Raw genomic sequence first — 22,586 nt, 5'->3', positions numbered from 1 at the left:
GTTACGCCTCTTAGCAATGAAGTTGCTCATGTTACGCCTTTTTGCAATGAAGTTGCTCATGTTACGCCTTTTTGCAATGAAGTTGCTCATGTTACGCCTCTTAGCAATGAAGTTGCTCATGTTACGCCTCTTAGCAATGAAGTTGCTCATGTTACGCCTTTTTGCAATGAAGTTGCTCATGTTACGCCTCTTAGCAATGAAGTTGCTCATGTTACGCCTCTTAGCAATGAAGTTGCTCATGTTACGCCTCTTAGCAATGAAGTTGCTCATGTTACGCCTTTTTGCAATGAAGTTGCTCATGTTACGCCTTTTTGCAATGAAGTTGCTCATGTTACGCCTCTTAGCAATGAAGTTGCTTATGTTACGCCTCTTAGCAATGAAGTTGCTCATGTTACGCCTTTTTGCAATGAAGTTGCTCATGTTACGCCTTTTTGCAATGAAGTTGCTCATGTTACGCCTTTTTGCAATGAAGTTGCTCATGTTATGCCTTTTTGCAATGAAGTTGCTCATGTTACACCTCCTAGCAATGAAATTGCTCATGTTACGCCTCTTAGCAATGAAGTTGCTCATGTTACGCCTTTTTGCAATGAAGTTGCTCATGTTATTCTTCTTTGCAATGAAGTTGCTCATGTTACGCCTCCTAGCAATTAAGTTGCTTATGTTACACCTCCTAGCAATGAAATTGCTCATGTTACGCCTCTTAGCAATGAAGTTGCTCATGTTACGCCTCTTAGCAATGAAGTTGCTCATGTTACGCCTCTTAGCAATGAAATTGCTCATGTTACGCCTCTTAGCAATGAAGTTGCTCATGTTACGCCTCTTAGCAATGAAGTTGCTCATGTTACGCCACTGGGAAATGATGTTACTCATGTTTCGTTAGATGCAATAAGGTTGCTCAATAAAGGAGTCTAAGCATCAGCATCGCTAAAAAATTACGTTGCTGAAGCTGCAACGACTCACTAATGTTTCAAAATGGCTTGTGTGGCTCGGACACAGCCTGAGACGGTCTGTGTCCGAGGTGTCTGGAAAACGCTCGTGTCCTCTCTCACCCCTTGAAGGGAAGATGATGGAAGACTTGAGTCACAGTAGCCGAGCTCTCTGGAAAGTGTTTTTCCAAGGGTTGCTATGGTAACGGCAGATGCAGGCATCAGGGCATAAATGTAAAACATCACAGGTGTAATATAGAGCATCTAAGTCAGTCATTAGCGAAGCGTCACATATGAGCAGCATATGCTCTCAGCAGCGCCCCCTCCATACGTCCTGATCTCACAGCTGCTGCTTGTCATTCCATAAGTGCCGCTCCGGCTGCGTGGTCATGTGCCGGCGCGAGACTGGAGACGTTTGCTGGTTCAAAACTTTTCAAGATATTTACAGCTTATTTCCAACTTGATGTTGCACGTGTTTGTTGTTCATTGCAAGCGGCAGTGAAGCAATGAATTGTGGGATCGACGGATCAGTGGCACGCCGCCTGCGGCTGTATCCGGCGACACAAACACGGGGGCGCTCGCTATTGATCATCTCGCAGCTCGACGGGATCCATCAACCTGTGAGAGTGTCTGGTGCTTCCAACACTTTCATGATTTCCACCGTATGCTCTGCGAGATAGCGTCTGTCGGCGCCGCGTCTGGGGAGCGTTCGAGCCCGAGGAGGAGCATCCGCTGGCACCATCGAAAGCCTGATGGTGAGGATGTAATTGGCTACAAAATAGTGGCACTCTTGCCTGGCCACTGTTGGCACTCTAGCGATGAATAATGGATGTAAACATGGAGCGCTTAATGACACTGAGACAGACATTATGTTTAAAGAATCATTCGCACATGAGCCTCGAGAACAAGATCTTGGCTGGATTCCACTATATTTGCACAGTTTAATCACATTTTACCCTGAAAGACAAGCGTCTAATTTAAGGCCAAGTCAATTTATGTCGCCTGCTGGATGGTTTTCTCAAAACCTGAGGGAAATAATATGAATTTTCTTATGATGACCTATAAATATCTAGTGTTTAAGATGAGAAACAGAGATTATTGATCGAAAGGATAAAACGGAGACTACTACGGCTGCACGATATATTTCGAAAAAATATCTATATCGTGATATTGGCACGTGTGCTATGCATATCGAAAACATTTGCAATAATTTAGAATTTTTTTTTATTGTATAAATTGAGCATTTCTTAAATGCGCACTTCAACCAATCAGTGTAATGCTCTGTAAAGTTGTCAATTTGTACTTCTATGTCTCGTTGTCGTTTACATTCTGTCTGTCTGTGAGCTGTGCGGCGCAGCTTGCTAACTCATCTCTTTCAACGCCTTTTGCTAAAGCAACATATTTTATAATTTTTCATCTCGTCTCAGTTGTTTTCTTATAAGATCGCTGAACATCCAAACAAGTTTAAACCTGTCCGTCTTCGCCGTATGCCAATGAGCTATGTTGTTAGCTTCAGGTTATTTAAAAACTGTTATGTGTGCGTGTACAAGGAGGTTAGATTTATTATTAATTTGGTGATATTGCGACGTGCCGGCGGCTCCTCTCTGATGTCGCTCAGTTTCGCGGGAAACTAATGCAAGTCCCGCGAGACTGAGCGTTTTAAGTGATATTTTTCTCCGATCATGTCGGCATCAAAGATTGGAAATAAACGATAGGGAAATATCACATTATTTTCCTTTTATTGACTCCCGGACCTTCCCTACAGTACTAGCGTGGCTGCGCGTGGATGCAGCTCCTTTTTTTGATGAAAAAAATATATATATTGCATTAATATCGATATAGCATTAAAGACAGGAATATCGCACTTATTTCCAATATCGTGCAGCCCTAGAGACTTCTAACAACAGTAAAACTAATGAAAGTGTTTTATAAGGAGAACAAACACGGATATTGTAAACAAATCTTAGTCAAACTTGTACTCCCTCTTACAGACAGTAAATATACATTATACTTGGCCCCTTGTGTGATGGAGTTTCACAGCACGCAGGAGCAACTATACGATATATAATTGTAGTACATTCCGAGTACTTGACCCTGGCGTTGCAGAATTTACAGACCACATGACCCTTGATGAAGTTTTAAATGGTTTTGGAAAAAACGGTATCTCCAAAAATCTGTTTTAACCCTTGTATTATCTCTGGGTCAAGGTCACCCGCAGACACATTTGTTTTTGGTTCTTTGGGCCACCTTGACCCTTGACCCTGACTTAAATAAGGGCTGCCATTTTGCAACCAATTAGTATGGAAAAAAATGGATACACTGCTGTTGAATATGAATACAGTATCAAAAGACTAATGATCAGCAACGTGCAATTTTCACATGAGAAATGATGACTTCAGGACTTTTACAACATTATAAGATTGATCATATGATCGGTTAATTGATAATCATACGCTATGATCATGATTGATCCCCTGGCAACACTACGATGGGATGTGCGGTTACAGAACCTTCTGGATTACACTGTGTCTATTCATCCTTCAAACTCAACAACGCTTTCGTGCCTCTTTCGCTCAGAGGTGTCTGACAATGATACTTAAAAATCACCGTCTTTGAAGATCTCACCTGCTTGAAGAAAAGAGACATGAGGAGGCGAGAACGAGCTCAAAGCCTGGTGGGATCTACTTCCCCGTCCACAAATATTAAGGACAGAAAGAAAAAGCTTCACAGATGAGGTCGTCGTTGAAAGGCTGATTGAAACACTTTTAAAATGAAGCTTCACGAAGACTAAATGAATCCAGTTTAAATATCATAGAGTAGATGATAATGTCACATTTGCATACCTGTGCCTTACCGTCCTCGTGAGAACTATGGTCTATATCTGCCTTGACATGCGATGACATCTTTTTCTTTGCCATGGTTCTTGACGAGAATGTTAAATGGCAACATCGCAGCAATGGATTTGTGTCGGCGCATCGATGTTCTGCTGTTAAACACGCCTCCTGGCGAGGAGTCGGGCAGCAACTGATGGTTCTGCTTCTTTGATCTGGGTTCTGTGCGACAGCCACGTCTAGGCAGGGGCGGCAGGGGGTTTAAGGAGAACGCGATCGTCAGGATTTGACGGCGTAAAGCTTTGTAACAACAGTTGTTTCCTTTTTCCAGGACTTCTTTCCTCAGGTGATGAAAAAACTCAGACTTTTCTGTAAGAAATTCATAACTAGGTGTCTGGTCTGTCGCGCTGGATTTTAACTCACGAGCTGCTGACGAAAACTGAGAACAGCCCAAAGAACACAGTCTACTTATTTTAATTGTGATAGAATTGACTTTATTTTCTTAATGAATTCGAGATTCGCATCTCCAATTACATATCCGATATTTAACTGATATATGTCTGATATCTTACCGATATATGTCCGATAGCTTACCGATATATGTCCGATATTTAACTGATATATGTTCGATATCTTACCGATGTTTGTCTGATATCTTACTGATAGATGTCCTATATCTTGTCGATATATTTCTGATATCTTACCGATTATATATCCGATATTTAGCTGATATATGTCTGATATCTTACCGATATATGTCCGATAGCTTACCGATATATGTCCGATAGCTTACCGATATATGTCCGATATTTAACTGATATATGTTCGATATCTTACCGATGTATGTCTGATATCTTACTGATAGACGTCCGATATCTTGTCGATATATGTCCGATATCTTGCCGATATATTTCTGATATCCTACCGATAGACGTCCGATATCTTGCCGATATATTTCTGATATCTTACCGATTATATATCCAATATTTAGCTGATATATGTCCGATATCTAACCGATTATACATCCCATATTTAGCTGATATGTCCGATATCTTACCGATAAATGTTCGATATCTTACCGATATTGTCCCGATATATGTCCGATATTGTTCCGATATATGACCAATAACGTCCTGCTAAATGACTGATAACGTCCCGCTATATGTCTGATATTGTCCCGATATATGTCCCATATCTTACTAATATATGTTCTATATCTAACCGATATATGGTAGATATCTTACTGATTTTGAGGTCGTCATATAAATTAATCCTGTTGTCCGTGTTAACGAAGACCAAGAAAGGGGTCATTGATGACCATTGTCAATGTTAAACGTGGTCAACTTTCCATTGTGATGTCAACATAACGTTGCCAAGCGAGCTGTTTTGCAAGGGTTTATTTCAAGGAACCCATTCCGACCTTGCCCATTACTCTGGACTCAAACCTTGTACGATTGTTGTAAGATCCTTTTTTTTTTTTCCCCCGCTGTGCAGTATAAAGGATCGATGCACATGGATTCCTCCGGTACTACTTTATAGTTGTAATTTCTTCGGATGCACAACTGTTGCTGATAAAACAACTCATGAGGGAGATAAGTCGATAATATTGTAGTGAATCCGGTCATTTTGCTAAATAAAACAATGTTAAAAAGAAGTTAAATGCGTTTAAACTGAAACACAGATATTATTTCATGACCAACACTAACGCATCCCTCCATTAAGAGATGAACATATTGTACATCTAGACTCAGGCACTATGTTGGTGACCCCCGGTGTTCTGTTGCGAGCTTTGATTTCCATACAAAACATCGGGATACTAGAGCAAGATGTTGTAGACTTCACATACAAGCACGATAAATGAGGTCGATCTGTTTATCCGGCACAACAGCACAGATGTTTCATTAAATGATTCAACACCTGCTCTAAAGATTTTGACTTTTGTCTCTGTGAAATATTTTCGGATCCGTCTGGAAGGTTCTGCTCGGTGCGGATCCATCCTGCAGCACTGAAGTTCAGTCCTGATGTACTAAAGATCTCTGTGATGCTGAGACGACTGGACAGGAATGTGGAGTTGAGAGAAATATGTTTCACTCGAGCTGCTTCAGAGTTACAAAAGATGATTGGTCTCTCTGTGGACATGCTTGGAGGGAAGATGTCGGATTGAAATAAACTCTTATGAACCTAACAAGAACAAGACAAGTTGAATGAATTGTGCTGATGCTAGAGATCCATAAAACAAAAAAAAAGTAATTTTGGATAATCTTGATTTTTGATACATGATCATTTTCTAGTCATTTCCAATGAGAACCATCTTGAACTCAGATTTTTCTAATTCTGCTTCTTTTCTTTGTGTCAGAGCTGAAGTCTACGAACCAGTCGTGTTTCTATTTGATTTCCTGGGGCTCCTAGTCCAACATCAACATGTACTTTGGTCCTTGCATGTATCGTAAATACTGGTTGACAAATTGATAATGAAAGACCAGTCACCTCAAATAACACAGTTATGCTGCGATCAATTCTTCTGCTGACACACTATTATAAAATGTCCAGTCTGATGTATTTATTGTCTAACAGAATATTTCCTTCTTATCAAGGAGAAATTTTTGACCTGTTGCCTCCAAGAGTAAACACAAGATCAAGTTTAATCCTGAAAACATAGCACATTATAATCTTATCAAGTGAAGTGTCACACTTTAGACGGCTGAGATGGAGTCGCTTGCTCAGTCGAGTGCGACCACGTCGTGAGAGACGACAGCAGGTGTATCTTTAATGCTTTGTAAATATGCTTCATGACAAATATGACGCGAACCGTCAACTCCACACATGTGAAATGTTTTTCTTACTCCCAATACAATATATTCAGCAATTCCTACACCATACACATTTTTTTGATGCACTTTTCGTAATTTCTGAACGATTTAAGTGGATTTTAATGAAACGTTGCAAGTGTTTCATTCTTTTTTTGGTTGCACTAATGGAACTAAATATACAGTCTGTCCAAACATCAGCTTTAAAATCCGTCTAGAGTCGACTTAATGACTGCTGCCATCTAGCGGCCTGAAATGTAACTGCGGCAAAAAAATGAACAAATGCTTTTTGTATATTCATTGTAAATTATTGTTTTTATTCACACTTTATTAAATTGTGATCCATAAAATACCTTTTTTAGAAAATAAAATATGATTTTAAAGAAGAAAATAAATAAATGCATTGAATGAGTGATGTATATCAATGCAGTTACTTGACAAAATATCTATTGGTGTATCATTTTTTGTTTTGTTTTTTTCCCTCATACCTCTACTCTTTTTTTTTTCTTTTTTTTTTTGTGGGAAATATGTTAAAACTAAAAAAAAAAATGTGAAAAACATTTCCCGGCTTGTGAAGGAGCCATTAAATTTTTCCAGAACCTCCCACACAGAACTTCCTCGTCCTATGATTAAATAAAACAGCTGAATAATGTTTTTTTTCTCTTTTCACTGGTGTGTAACACTAAAATCAAGATGACTAGATTTCCATAAATAAATAGAAAAAGATTCTCTAAATTGTAATTGTCAACGGTTTTGATTATAATGGTGAATAAGAAATGCTTCCTCTGGAATTACCGTTAAAGGTGAAGTCGACAGCTGCTCAGACAAATGTGACGCTGAAATACAAACGAAAATAAACGTCTGAGATTCTAAGCTATGCAAGAACCACGTGAGCGTATGACGGCGGATTCAGAGTCGACTTTAGGAGTCGTCAGGACGGCACCTCGCGGTCTGGGGTCTCTCCTCCTTCGATCTGAAGTTACAGCAGCTGACAATCGTGGTCTGTTGTCTGAGCCGAACACTGCTGTTCCCTTTTTGAAGACCCGCAACACAACCACGTCCAGAACCATCTGTCCGGGGTCACTTCAAGGGGATGTGAGTGAATACACTCCTTTCAAACATGATGTTCCAGCAGCACTTAAACTGTCCTGGTCACTGTGTTCAGGAGTGTTTACAGAGCTTCAGAGACCGGAGCTCAATTGAATCTCCTGACCGAGGTCACGTTATATATTGACGTCGAGCTGAAACATGGACGTTAGAAAAGGAGATGATGATCAGAAATAGCGAAGAAAGGAAGTAGAATATCTACGTCATGATGTTAAAAATATAAGATGAAAACATTATTGCATTATTATTATTATCATCATGTTTTATCACAAGACTCACGATGAATAAATATTTTAAGAATATGAACATGATATGAAGAAGTGAACATGATCAAATGAGAAGTTTTTTTCTTAATATATTCACCAAAATATCAAGATACAAAGGCGTGACTTGGTTTTTTGTTAAGTCATGTCCTTCAATAAGTACCATATTTTCCGGACTATAAGTCGCTCCGGAGTACAAGTCGCACCAGACATAAAATGCACAATAAAGAAGGAAAAAACGTATATAAGTTGCACTGGAGTATAAGTCGCATTTTTGGGAGAAATTTATTTGATAAAATCCAACACCAAGAACAGACATGTCATCTCGAAAAACTATTTAAAATAAAAATAGAGGCAACAACAGGCTGAATAATTGTACGGTATGCTTACGTTACATGACACAACTGAGAACGTGCCTGGTATGTTAACATAACATATTAAGAAGTTATTCAGATAACTATAGCATAAATAACATGCTAAGAAGTTTACCAAACCATCCGTGTAACTCCAAAAAACTAAAATCCAATGAAATGTTCATCCTCGGTGTCACTTTTAAACAACTCCGCTAACTCCGTAGGTAGAAGATGCGGCGCTTCCTCTTCTACGTCGAAATGATCAACACAGGCCTAGAGCGCCCTCTTGCGGTTTAGTGTGAAAATAACATGTGAAATGATATACCGGTAATAATGTGTTAATAATTTCACACATAAGTTGCTCCAGAGTATAATCCCACCCCCGGCCAAACTATGAAAAAAAAACTGCGACTTATAGTCCGGAATATACGGTAAGTTCAAGAAATCATTAGATAAGATTAGATATGAGTTTAGATATAATGTTCAATTAATTCTCCCCTAACTAAGTGTTAAGGTTTTTGTCACATTTCTTTTTTGCTTTTAAATCTTTGAGCTGTTTCTCAGCCAAGTGCTTTATCTAAGTTGCTTTTTTTGTCCTTGTGAGAAAGTTCATGTGGGGGCTGATGCTGTGACCAATTAGCAGGTTGAAAGTTGATCAACCTCTCCCCCACAAGGAGACCCCCCCCAGTTCACTCTCACCCCTTCCTACCCCCACGGCTGGCCCACACACAATACATCCAACAGTCCTGCAGAAGAATGTAGCTCTGGATGATTTACAGCTTCTATCTCCCGCGGGAGCAGCTTATAATACCTGTTATTATCCCGACGTCTCTCCCCAAAAAAAAGTGGGGTCACGACCCCCGACGACGGAGACCCCGGTAGCCATGGTGACCGGAAGACTCGGGGCAGGAAGCTAACAGGAAGTGGTCGTGTTCCACCCGCCGCAGCGCCGCTTTTCCGTTGTCATGACGCCGCCGCCAAGTGTTGCCGTGGTAACCGGGCTCATTCATGCAGAATGCTGATGTGGAACGCGGCGACTTGAGTCCTCGACGAGTGGATTTTGGACAGAAATAGCTCCCTTGACACCGCGACAGTCGTGGCTGTTGTACTTCACCCCCGGTTCTGAGAGGTCGACCGCGGGGGCAACGATTAGATCATCAAATCTGGAACAGAAACAAGGTCTTAAACTTTGAAATAAAACTTTTATGGCAGAGAAATATGACTCTTTGTGTCATGCAGCTCTGGATGTGACCTTTGATGGATCTCATGTTTTCCGTTCCTCCTTCTCCCTTAGTTTAACCTGTGTTCTCTCGAGATCCTTTCTTCCACTCTCAATCAAAAGAGGTTCCAGGGTGACTTGTGAGATGTCGGTGTTTCACTTGTTATCTATATAGTCCTGTAACGGACATTCCGGGGCTGCAATGATACTTGTTGTAGATTTTTAACGTTCACTTTGATACCGATTTTCAAAACGTTTCTCTCTAAACAACCTTACTTATTAAAGGGTTACAGGGAAAATTCTGAACAGATAGGGTTGAGCTTTCATTTTTTAATGCAGGTTGCACACAACGTTTTGATGATCATCTACCCTACCTTTAATGTACATGCATTCAGTGAAACATGTACTCACTTTAGCTTAAAATGAATCGCGTACATTTCCAATTGTAGTGAAGGTAAATGAAAATAATAATATTCGAGCAAGATTATTAAATCTATATACGAAAACCCTTTTTTTGTGTCATGTGTCTCAAATAAGAACGACAAAAATTAAATGTCATGAAGAAGAAAAAGTTTCTGGAGCTAGCATCTCAAATCTGAGAGAGCTAAACTTTAGGATTTAAGTGTGTTGTTCTGAACACATTTATATGTGCTTGGAGGAATCAGGGACATTTTCCTGATTAATTAATTCATAGATTCAAACTAAAGATTCATAATTTTGGCATTGGTAAATTAAAAATACTTTTCACCTTAACGCTGGTTGCTTTGTAACATGATGATCCCAAATAGTTTGTATTTACACTTTTTTCAAAGTATACTATACAATAAATATTCTTATATTAAAAGTTGGTTTATTTCTATTATTATTACTGTATATTGTGTCTCAACATTTCTGAAAAAAAGAATAATTTGACTGTAGAAGTCTTTTGATGACATTCCTGAAATTGTATTCTCATATACACAGTATTAAGGGTAGACTTTGGCATCTGCTTCTCATCGTGAACATGATGAATGTAAATGTGATGATCTGAGTTGCAACGGTCACTAAACTTCTGTAGGTTCGAATCTCGCTGGTTAAGCTTCGCCATCCGTCCACAGCTCCGTGAGCCGCTCCTGGATCACTCGTCACCTTCTCACGCGTAAAGAGAATTATTTCGCTTTTGCTGCCAAACTGATGGAAAGAAGCATCTGGAAGCAGATCAGCGAAAAGCACTTGCTCACCACGGAGGTGGACGCTTGTCGTGATGCAGGAGGCCAAGCTCAGCCGGTGCTCGGTGACTATGCGCAAATTGGGTTAATCTGCAAACACAGGGACGCACAATTACGACTTCAGTGTTCACCAACACTCACTGTAAAATACTGGATGTACTCGGAATAAAAACACTAATAAAATGCACATTTAAGAATTTAGTATCTTCTGAGAGATGATCTAAAATGAGAATTTAATTTGTTAAAACCCAAATGTTCTCTAATCAGAAAGTTGGTTCATACTCATAAAAAAAGCCGTCGGAAGCAAACCGTGTTTAAGAGTTACTGAGAAAAAACAAGCTTGTAATTACATACAAAAAAAGAAAATGCATCTGTGGTGAAGCCTGTGTGTTCTGGACCGAGATAAAAACGGGTCAACGTCTACGTTCTGTAAATGTCAAACCGTGTGCCGTCAGACCTGCGGGACCACAGTTCACACGTTCTCAGCTCTTCACGTTCAAACGTCGGGATGCAGAAGATTTCCGTCCTCGCCGGTAATGGAGCTCCTCCTCTGGCACTCGACCTAAACCTCCGCTTAAATCCTCGCTAACATCCGTTTGACATTCCAAGCGCCACCAATGCTCGCAAACAAACATGAAATAGAAAAATATAAGCTTCTTACCGAAGCAATAATCCAAAATCCAGGTTTGTGTCTCTTTATTTTTATCCCCAAATATCTATTTATGTACCTTAAAACGGCAAGAAGATTATCTTAAATACGGAGGTCGACAAACGGATGTAACACAGGATTAAAAAAAAAATAGAAGCATTGCTTGAAATATTAATATAATTATACATTTCTGTCAAATGACAAATGGGATGTTTTAGTTATGCAATTCAATTCAACTAAGAGTAACTAAGTACCCAGTAGATTTGACAAAAACACAATAAAAATAACGATTTTCTCTCTTTTAATAATGAATCTATTATTGTTACTAATCGACTCAAATGACTGAAAATCTACCTCAGACCAAACTAAATTACTGTCTTAATTTAGTTTAATTTGAATTTAGATGAATAACAACACAATGTGTGTGTGTTAGCATTTGTAGCTGCAACTCAAAGCTACCTAAGCTAACACTATGTTTTGGATTTATACCATTAGGACAACTAGTTTTTTGTTTTCTACAAGGAATATCTTATTTAGCTCAACACTACTTGGCTATGAAAACTGTTTGTTGTTGTTTTTGAACAAATACAAATGTAATCGAGGACGGTTTCCTAATTCCCCGATTCAAACATGTTGCGATAAAGCTTCATGGTTCAATAACATTAGCATTTAGCATCAACCGAGCTATGAGATTTTTTTTTTTTTAATTTAGACTGTTTTACAAAAACGTTATCTTTTAGGCAAATTGTTGTAAGTGAGCTAATATCAGATAATAGATGAAAACTATGCATGCTTTAAATGCGTTATTTAGAGAATAAACTGTCTTGAATATCATTTTGATTATTTGGCCACAATATTGTTTACACCAGGGATACTCGATACATTTAACATGATCTATAAGTTGATCTTAAAAGTTCTGTATGTCGATAACATGATGTTAAAATGAAGGGCAGCCAATCAGAATATATCTAACTTTTTCTGACACTAAACCTGGGATCGCACCAAGATTCCAGGCAGAATTTGAGGCTGCAAAGTTAGATGTCCAGTGTTTCTTTTGTCTGGTTGACCACTTTCTTTATCATAATATTTTATTAATCATTGCAAGCTAGAATATGTCATTGGATCATCCAATGGTCAACTGAGTCAGCAGATTCTGCATCAAAATCTCTGGATCATACGATCCACTGAGTTCAAGTCCTCAGAGTTAACTTGGTCAGAAATCTGATTCTCTTAATTCTCTTGCTCTTTACATTCGATATCGATTCATCTCAACGTGACATTAGTGGGTAACGCATCCCCTGAGACGTGTCCCCGAGTAGGAAGTAGAACGTGGTGGAAGTCCCCCAAAGTACACAAGCTCTTTTGTGCCTTTCATACTGTATTTCACGGGCCCGTCGGAATCTTTTCCGAGTTCGGAGTCTCTTTTTAGTTGGGACCAGGACAAGGAGCTACAGAGGAATTTGTAATCTACTTTCACGCTGGATAGAGTGTTGCTGTTACCGGACACTGTGTGTGTCTGTGTGTGTGTGTCGGTGAACAGCTGTTGAAATGTATAAGCACCTTTAACCTGGGCCTCAGTGTCGTACAGTTCCCCCGCTTATGAACAATAACACTGATGGACACAGTGATTCTCACACACACACACACACACACACACACACACACACACACACACACACACACACACAGCCTTCTGCAGAGGTCTAATATTGCCGCATCACTGCTGTCGAGTGTCTGTGGAACAATGAAAAAGTTGTGTCCCACTCAGAACATGATCCTCTTCTAATCTAATCAACTCATAACAAGAGCCGCCAAACCTCGCTGGGTTGATTTAAAGTGAAAGTGGATATGAGGTGGGAGGAGGGTTCGGGGGACAAAAGTCACATGGTGGCCCCTGAAATCTACACTTGATTTAAAAAGCTGTCATGGAACCACATAAGTGCAGCTTTTATAAAGGATTCTATCACCGTAGTTGGTTCCTGCTTCCTTTGAATTTGAATACTATTAAGTGGTTTATCCTGTGAAACATCAAGAGTTAAACTTCAATAACTTATTTATTAATCGTTGTGTTATCGCTGGGTCAAAGTGACCCGAAGGCTTGAAAACAAATGTGTTTGTGGTATCCCTTTTTCACCTTGACCCAGAGACGACGCAGTGGGATACCATTTGTTTTCAGGCTCCGGGTCACCTTGAGCCTAAAAGTGATGAGTTCACTGAGAGGAAGTGAGTGTTAGAAGATTGGTCACAGAGTGTCTCACATATTAGATGTTAGATGTAAAACCATGAATAAATGAATATTACTTTCAGTTGAGGAACATTTTCAAATCCTACCACAGCAGCTTAAAACACCTGAAAGTCCACTGGCAGAAAAAAAGTGAAATAAAGTAAATAAGTGAAAGTTTTTCATTATAAACATAACAAATAAATTTGATTATCATGTCCGTTCAGAGTTCCTACCATTGTTTTAAGTTATAAAATGCAATTATGTTTCTTGTGCCATGTTCCATTATAACCTACACCATCCAAATAGATAGAACACACATGCACATGTGTATGATTGTCGTCATAAAAGGGCAGTTTCGCTCAAATATTTGGTACTTTTTTGTTCACGTTAGACATTTACAAAACCTTTGTCGCATGTGATTGGTTTCATTTCTTCAGATGTTGCGACCATCTTACAACATTTGTTATTAGCTCACATCATTGTGTAACATTCTAGCTTTTACAGTGAACAGATGGTGAGAGATGGTCGAGGCTCCGACCCTGGAGGGTGAATATATCAAACCTAATCAGACCTTGGCTATTCATATCTCCCGTCCAGGTCTTCCACAGTTCCGCTTATCTTTCCAATTAACCGCCTCTTTTTCAATTAACTTTGAACAAGTGACTCTTAATGAAGTGAGAATGAGAGTTTAAAGAATATAATGAGGCTCTGGTCTCGTGTGTGTTTGTCGATGATCTCTGGCTGGCAAAAATAAATCGGACTGAGGCTGGAAGCGAGTGAAGCACCGACTGCACCAGCTGACGCAGAGCAGGATCCAGTGGGTCGCCGGGCCCCTGAAGAGATGTGTGTGTGGGGGGGGAACAAGAGTTCACAGTTGACTCTCTGGCGCCAGGTCTGCCGCGTCTGTCCATCACTAGAAGAGTTCGTGTCGTCAAGAGGTGATAAACCATTCCTACAGTCCGCCCCATCAGGGTGGATCAACCTGGACCTCCTGAGTGTAGGACTGTGACTTGACGTTAGTCTGGACTGCACTAGCTATTTCTAAGTAAACAGGACTAAAATACGAAATATACAATATGTCACTTGATTAAATTATACAAAAAAACATTAAAAGCATTACAATGTCGGACAAAGGAAATTCATGGAAAATAAATGTTTACATAATAGAACTCAGTGACAGCAACGGATTAATATAATTTTTAATTTATTATTGTTATTTTTTTAAACAAAAACAATCTTTTTATACATGGATATTACAAATGCTGTAATAATTGAAGCCTACATTAGACCATATTGTTCTTTATCTTTCATGTTATTTATCCCAGACTGGGAATCCTGCAGTATTATACTAATAACACTTATTTGTAAGTAATTATTTTGTAACAAAAACATCTGCAACATGTAGTCAACGCCATGAAGCTGCTCAGAGTAGCAACATCCCACCAATTCTTCTGTTATTATTAGTATTTTTGATGCATTTTATTTCTATTCATTATTAATATGCTTTTCTTATCATGTGTATCTTTTATTTAACTACTAATTTAAATATATATATATTTAAATTTGTCGGATTTTACTTGTTTATTCATGCATTTAAAAGCTTATTTCCTTTTTTTTTTGAGAAAAATTGAATGATCAAAGTTCCGTTGATTTAAAAAAAAAAAAAAAGAATAATTGTGGCTGAGTTACTATTGATGCATCTGCTCTGTGTTTGGATAGTCATACTGTTACATGAGCACATATTGCTGGTTTGTGAAAAGGTTGACAAATGTTTAGTGATTTGAAACGACAATTCTAAAGAAGCAAATACATAAACTGCTAGATTTGAAGTGTAAGTAGAAACAACTAATGAATAAATAAGGTCAATAGTATTTTTTTCTTAAAATAAGACGTGCCACATTTATTTTATTTAGTTTCAATTTAAAAAAGACCTTTGGATTTGAAAACAATACATGTACGTAAGTAAGTAATATTTATTTATATAGCGCTTTTCGAGACCAGGGTGACTTGAGAAGCAATATGAATCAAAAGGTTAAACCAGGTTGTTTTTTGCCTCTGAAAGAATAACTATTTTCTCCTTTTGTGCCAACAATTGTTCACATTCTCACTTCATTTCAGCTTTATTTTTCTAATAACTAGCTCTCATGGATTGTAGCTGAAGTAGCCAGAGGTGATCGTCTTGTAAGTCAGAATTCTGCTGTAAAAAACACACACGAACGCTTCAGGGGTTTTTCTTCCTCACATGAATCGATGATCAAACCGAATCATTCAACGTTGCCGGAGTCTACAGAGTGAAACAAAGTCTGATGAAGTCATCGCCTCGACACCGAGAGCTTCACGCAGCCTCAACTTTCACCATTTGATTGAAGGCAACAAGCCTCACACACACACACACACACCCACACATTTTTGAGTGAAACACAAGAAGCTCAAATGTTAAGTTGTTGCACCTAAAGACTACATTGGGCGAGTGATTGAGAGCAAACGCATGCCTGAGTGTGAATCTTGTAGCATCTATTATTTAGATTTCTAACACACACCAAAACCATAACCTGTGACACGGTGCGTGGGGTTATATGGTGGTCGATGGTGGTGCGTTCAGGTGTAGGAGGAACATTTAGAGTTTACAGGTATTTAATTAAAAACAAATCTTTTTCAATATGTATTAATCACTGAAGACCTAAAGACTCAAACTTTTAAAGAGCAACTAATAACTGAAAACACTTTTTATAGATTAAATCTTGTTGACCATAACCAAACGCACTCTGCTGGGATTAGTCAAACATCAAGGTTTGTCACCGCGCGTCATTATTCCCCGGAAGTCTCCACCTCCAAGGGACTTGTTATATAAACAAAGTTGGGTGTAATTACAGCTATCTGGAGGAGGAGCAGAGTCCATTATTACGTCATAATGGACTCTGCTCTCGTAACCTCTCGTTCGCTGAGATTCCAGACGGGTGAGAACTTTATAAAGTGATAAGTTAAAAACATGGTCATGATGAGAGACTATTTTAATGCTCGTCATTCGTTCCGATCTTAGTTCCTTCTCTGAGTTTTATTCCAGTAGAGGGAACCTCTGACTTTCTGACATAACAATCTTTTTTAAAGCATAAATTATTATTTATTTAAAACAGATATTGTAGACCAGATGATTGTTGGATGACTTTTGAAAACACTTTTTACTTTTTTGATTATTTTCAAGGGGTTAATTAAATGAATGAACCCTGATATTAGATACGTTTTGTTCTCTTCTTTTAAATGTGATTTGTTTTTTTCTTTTCAGTTTTCTCTGTTTTCTGGCCGGTCAATTCAATTTACGTGGCCTGCAAAACAATGACATCACAAATAAATTAATTTCAGATGTATGCGTGTGGAAGTGGGTAGATTTGAAGTTGATTGACATCATCACCATCCACACGTCTCGAATGGTCTGCTTGAAATGATCAGATGTTGTTACGATATAGTATTTTTAACGCAGTGGTCCCCAAACTACTCCCATCCACATTAAGCAGATTCGACTCATTGTAGGTAAAAATACACGTTCAGCACCAGGTGTTGTTGTATTTTCTATATCAAGAGCAGCAAAATTATCACGTTGTGTAACTGCTGTGTTTCTGCCTCATCACGTGAAGCACCATTGTTGGGAAAAGTCTGGTCAGTGTGTTCACTGGAACCGTCTGCGTCACGACCCTGCGGCGAGCGAGCGCACGAGAGCGGAACAAACATGATTCAGCTGCGAGTTCGCTTCATGGGTCGTCGTCTCCCAGATCAGCTGATCCGCCGTTTGGGTTTGTCGTGACGGCGGCTGATGCAACCGTTTACCGCACGCCTGGAAATCTCCTCAACGCTGAACAAGAATGTTCACCTTGTAGTTGGATGTTGTAGATGTCATCGCCATGGCAACAGAATCAGGAAGCAACATGTTTATTGACCTCGTAACCTCGTGTAAATGTATTGTCGGAGCGTGGTTCGACTCACATCTGTTAGTGTGTCTCTGATAGAAGATTGTGTGTTTGATTGTTGACGCTAAGCCATGCAAATTTGGTCATGTGATCCTCATTGTGTTGCCAATGCGCTGGTGTACATGTGAGTTCTATCAGTATATTATTTGGTATTTAAACATATTCTCAGAGTATATACTGTACATCTAAAGTTGCAGGCCTTTGAATCTTCTACTTTACAATAAAACAATTCTTCAAAAATGATGATGTCACATCCTGTCTCTCGAGTCTCCTTCCTGAAAAAGTCCTGGAACAACTGTTGGGAATATTGTAAATATGAAAACCAAATCTTTTTTGTTTAAATATGAGAATTTTACATTATTTTAACGTTGTTCTTCACTATGTAATTTTGCTTGGGCGACATGTCCCGAGAGTGCCCCCCCTCAAACTGCATTAAAACAGGGAGTCCGAAACGATGTTGTCATTAAAACTACTAAAGGGAATTTTTGAACCCAACAGCAGCTTTCATTTTAATTTGTAAAATATGTTTGTACTAGCGGTATGTGGCAACGACACTTAACGTTTCAGGACTTTGCAGTTGCGCCGTTCTATCACTGAGGGGAGCTAGAAACAAATCTGTTCAATCTAACACACTGTTTCTTTAACAACATGCTCTGGGATGAAGCATAGAGAAAACTATAAAATGTCAACTGAGAATAAAAAAAACACAGGAGTTCCAGAAAAACAAGGAAATGCCTGCACAAATAAAAACATCTTAAGATGTTCCTTGAAAGAGTCAGTAGATCCTTCAAGTGCAAAGAGAGAGGAAGATCGTTCCAAAGCTTAGGAGCAACAGTCTGGAATGACTCATTATGACGATTTTATTGATACAATTGTAAACTAATACGCTGAACTGGGCGTGAATTAAAACGATAGCAAGACAGGGATTTGACAGAGTTATAAGGAAATGATGTTAAAGAAGAGGAAGACAATCAATGACCTCATTGGGAATGGGAAGGACTTGTTTCAGCAACCTCTGATGGAAAATGCACAAAGACATGGAAGCACAAAATAGATTATTTTTAGAGTCCTTACAAAACAGTGCACCATTAAGAAATAACAACAGAAAGTATTTATTTATTTAAATTTCCATGTCTGCCGCCCAAGTGCAAAATGTCTTGGATTCATCTATCATTTATTGATAACTGTATAGACGGTCCCATAATGCACTGCATCAGTTGCAGCTCTTGATGGAGACATGGTAGAATCACTAGCCATGCTGTGGGCGGGGGTCATGGGGCAAAGCCAGACTCCGGTTAAAATATAACCTATTTACAAGAGAATTCCATGGACCTCAGTCACATTCAGTGTTTAAACACATTTGCCCACATTTTGGGATTTTCAAGACGATATTTAAGGACACGTTCAGTTTCGTTAAAATGTGATTCCTACTTCTTTTTTTTGAAAATCCTCTTCAGTAAAAATGTGTGCGGGTCGGTTTTGTGGAAGCTGTGTACACTCAATTATTCTGTGTTCATCTGAGCCTCATGGACAGATTTAATGTAGTGGATATGATGATTGCAGCCGTGACCTAAATTTGCTCCACGCTAGCTTTCATCTTCCTTAAAGCAGGTTTGTGCTCCGAATCCAGCCGACAGAATATTTTCTCCCCAGTTCCTTTAATTTTGTTCCCCCTTGATCTGCCACACTTCTTTATTTTTTACTGAGGTGCACTTCCTTCTTTTCTTCCCCTGATTCCTGGTCACTGATGCTTCCTCTCATGGAACACTGCATTCTCACGTCCGGCTCGTGGCAGTTTTCACCTTCGGCGATAACGTACACATTTGCCATCTGCTGGTATTTTAAGCTCTTTACGGCTCCGCTAATGCTGCTATAAATAACCTTCCGCTGTATACGTTTGACCCTGTGTCGTCGAGGAGAAAAGTCTGTTAATTGAGAATTAATCGACCTATTGTAGTCGCTGAAGTGAAATCAGTCGCCCACAAATATATGTGCAGATATTGGGAGAAGAAACAGATTTATTACCTGTTGATGGTGATGTGACTACTTCACTACCATCTGGCTCCACAGTCTATTTGAAGTATTTGCCACACTTAATCACACAAGGTTAAAGGTCGAACTAGCTGGATGTTAATCCTCATTTTCACCATTTTTCTATTTCTGTTTAGTTTTTAAGTCAATTATTAACATTCTATAATCTACAAAACAATGAATACTTTTGAATAAATAATTATAATGGATAACAATGACGATTAGGTGATCTAGATTTTGGTTAGTTTTATCTTAATTCATTTAATTTTGGAGCCCATTTCAAGCTGTTGCAAGCCACGTAATATTATAGTTTAAGTATTAAGTTTGCAGGCTAGAAATGTGTAAGTTCCACTTCTTCTTTGCTTTGCTAGAGATATTGAATTAAGTCGATGAGATAAGTACGGAGAAATATTGGGTAAAAAAACTCAACATGGGTGTTTATCAGCAGCGTTTACTCTCTCACTCATTCAGAAAACATACTTCTGTGAGGTACTAACTGCACACAGACAAGTACTCGTGAGGTTGACCGCGTCCTAGAGTGCTCTAAACCTCGTCTCTCACCGTTGCTGAGATGTTGAGCTGCTCTCTGAATTGTGTAACTCACCGACGTCTCTTTTCTCTCTGCAGTGGTGTCGGTGGAGCCTCTGGTCCGAGGCTCGAAGAAACTTCCCGACGACATCGACTGGTCGTACTCAGGTCAGATTTGAATCATGTCAAGCACGTCCATACTTTATTGTTGTTGTTACCTCCGCCGAGAAGGTTATGTCTGTCCTGTGGATTTCAATAGAGTTTCAGGAAATGTTGTGATGGTACAAGCGACAGATGATGAAATTCCATCTGGATCCGGGACTCTTCTGTAGGATTTGTCACTCTCTGTTAAGACTACCTTTAGCCTGAGCTCAGATACTCTTCCCTTTTTGTTTCCTGTATGTGTTGCTCATGGCACTTTTGGAAAGTCCTACATTTGAATCGATGGATGGAAAGAAGTTCCATCTTCTGGTGGTTCAAACACAAAAAAAGAAAAGATAATTGTGAGATAAATGTAAAAAGAGATGAGAAAACGCTCAGAAGTAGGTAGATACTTTTACAGTCAATCAATAGGATTATATAGATGTAGGAGTTGTTGGTTGAAAAGTCGTAAATGCTCTTCTGCACTCGCACCAAATCGGTAAAACACTGGTTACAGACGAGGGTCGTCTGGATCTGTTTCTGGCCATATGGTTGGGTGAGGAGAGCGAACTCAGCAGTGGACCCCCTGCTGCTCTAAGCTGAAAGAAAGACACAGTCAGACAATAATAGTCCCGGAGAGAGAGAGAGACCGATTAACTTCTTACTGTGGAGGGAGTGCACGGGGTCTCTGCGGGTGACTCAGGGCGTGATTTAGTGTAATTGAACTAATTGACCAGGTTTCTGATGAGTCAGCGGCACGTCGACACCCCCCTCCACCCCACTCCATCATGTTAGTGATGGACAAATATTGTTTTTGTCAGATTTAAGATTCTTAATGTCTCAGCGTTCTCACAGACCTCCTGGCGATTCTGATGAGCATTCACAGTTGTTAAGATATCTCAGTCCCTTGTTGGTTATGTTATTCATCAACATCAAGAAAAGCTGGTGAAAGCAGCGTTATGTGTAAAACCTTCTAATTCCACTGCAGCAAATCCCTTCCAGTAGTGATCAATCGACCATTATTTCGCTTTTATAGCGAACATAACCGATAAATCGCATGACTTCATTTACGGACTTAAAGGCACATTTCATATCCATTAGTTTTCATATAATCCATAATCCACACTGTACCTCGTGAGCCTTGTTTAATGGTAAACTATGAAGTAGCTCCGTGAGTCACCGAAGTATTACTCGATTGTATTACCCAGCGGAGCATAGTACTATGGAGCCTCGCGGGGGTAATGCTACAAAAACGCAGTAAGAATCTTTTGTAGTTTATTTGGAATCTTTTATTTTAAACATTGCATGAGTAAGAGAAACACTCGTGTATGATTTTGATCGTTGCACTTCGTCGTATCTCTTCACCTTCGTCCAGAAAACTTGGTGATTCGTCCCTGACAAAGTCTTGAAGCTTTTCTATCACAACAAGTTCTGCGTCACGTGATTAAAACAAACGCGCCTCATTGGTCTAAAACGACTCTGTATCACTTGCCCGCATGTTTATCATTCATTCATTGTCTACCGCTTTATCCCTTATCGGGGTCGCGGGGGAGACGGGAGCCTATCCCAGTATCATAGGGCGAGAGGCAGGGGACACCCTGGAAAGGACGCCATATTGGATTGAAATGAACATGGATGAGGAGAGAAATGTGTTGATTTTTTTTTTTCTAGAATTTTATGAATTACCTGGTTGTCCTAATCCACTACTTCTGTGGTGTGAAATGGTTGTTTTCCTCCGTCTTACTGAGCTCCTTGTGGGTAGTTAAGTGGCTGCAAGTCTTCACCAAAGACTTCCCTCTTTGCAGGTCCTCTATTGTGACTCCTCTGGAAACTGGGGGTATTCTTTTGACGGACTCTTTCGTCATCTCTAAATAGCTTCTTGTCTCAGACTTTCCTCTTGAAACTTTTTTTTTTTCCTTCTGACAGCAGTGAACAAGGGAGCAGATCCTCTCCTCCTTTTCCGTGACGACTGATCCTCCTCTGTTCAATCTGTAATGGTGTTTTGTTTATTCCCCGGCGTCCTCCCTTCTTCCTCGGCTCGACTCCGCGGGGCTCGGCGTCACACGAGACGGGAGACACTCGCTCTTACTCTCCAGCGATGGTTGCCGTCGCGTCTTTGTATCCTCCTCTGCTTCTTGTTCTGGAGCTGCTCACCGAGCTGTAAATAACAATATTAACATGTGAAAGAAAGGCCACTTCATTGCAAGGCTGCTTCGAGTCGGGTCAGAGTTTGGGAGGAATGGGCGAAGAAAAGGGGGGAAGAAAGGGTGAAAAGACGGAGAGAAATCACTGAAAAGAGACGTTAGAAAGGAAGGAAACCTCTGAATTTCAATTTGT

The 22,586-nt window shown here is 39.5% G+C and overlaps 1 protein-coding gene across 9 annotated transcripts in view; it reads left to right on the top strand.

The window, feature by feature from the left end:
- Window positions 1-22,586, top strand: part of ptprz1b (protein tyrosine phosphatase receptor type Z1b) — a 50,847-nt gene that overhangs the window by 1,769 nt on the left and 26,492 nt on the right. For all 9 annotated transcript variants that reach the window (XM_087786785.1, XM_087786793.1, XM_087786789.1 and 6 more), the window contains exon 2: window positions 20,208-20,276. In XM_087786785.1, the coding sequence (XP_087642911.1) occupies window positions 20,208-20,276 (69 nt within the window). The remainder of the gene's footprint in view (window positions 1-20,207; window positions 20,277-22,586) is intronic.

This window comes from Callionymus lyra, chromosome 3 (assembly GCF_982586985.1).
Source record: "Callionymus lyra chromosome 3, fCalLyr1.hap1.1, whole genome shotgun sequence".
In the NCBI taxonomy this organism is placed as follows: Eukaryota; Metazoa; Chordata; class Actinopteri; order Syngnathiformes; family Callionymidae; genus Callionymus; species Callionymus lyra.
Note: the sequence above shows the minus strand (reverse complement) of the source record. Positions and strands in the feature narration are given on the sequence as shown.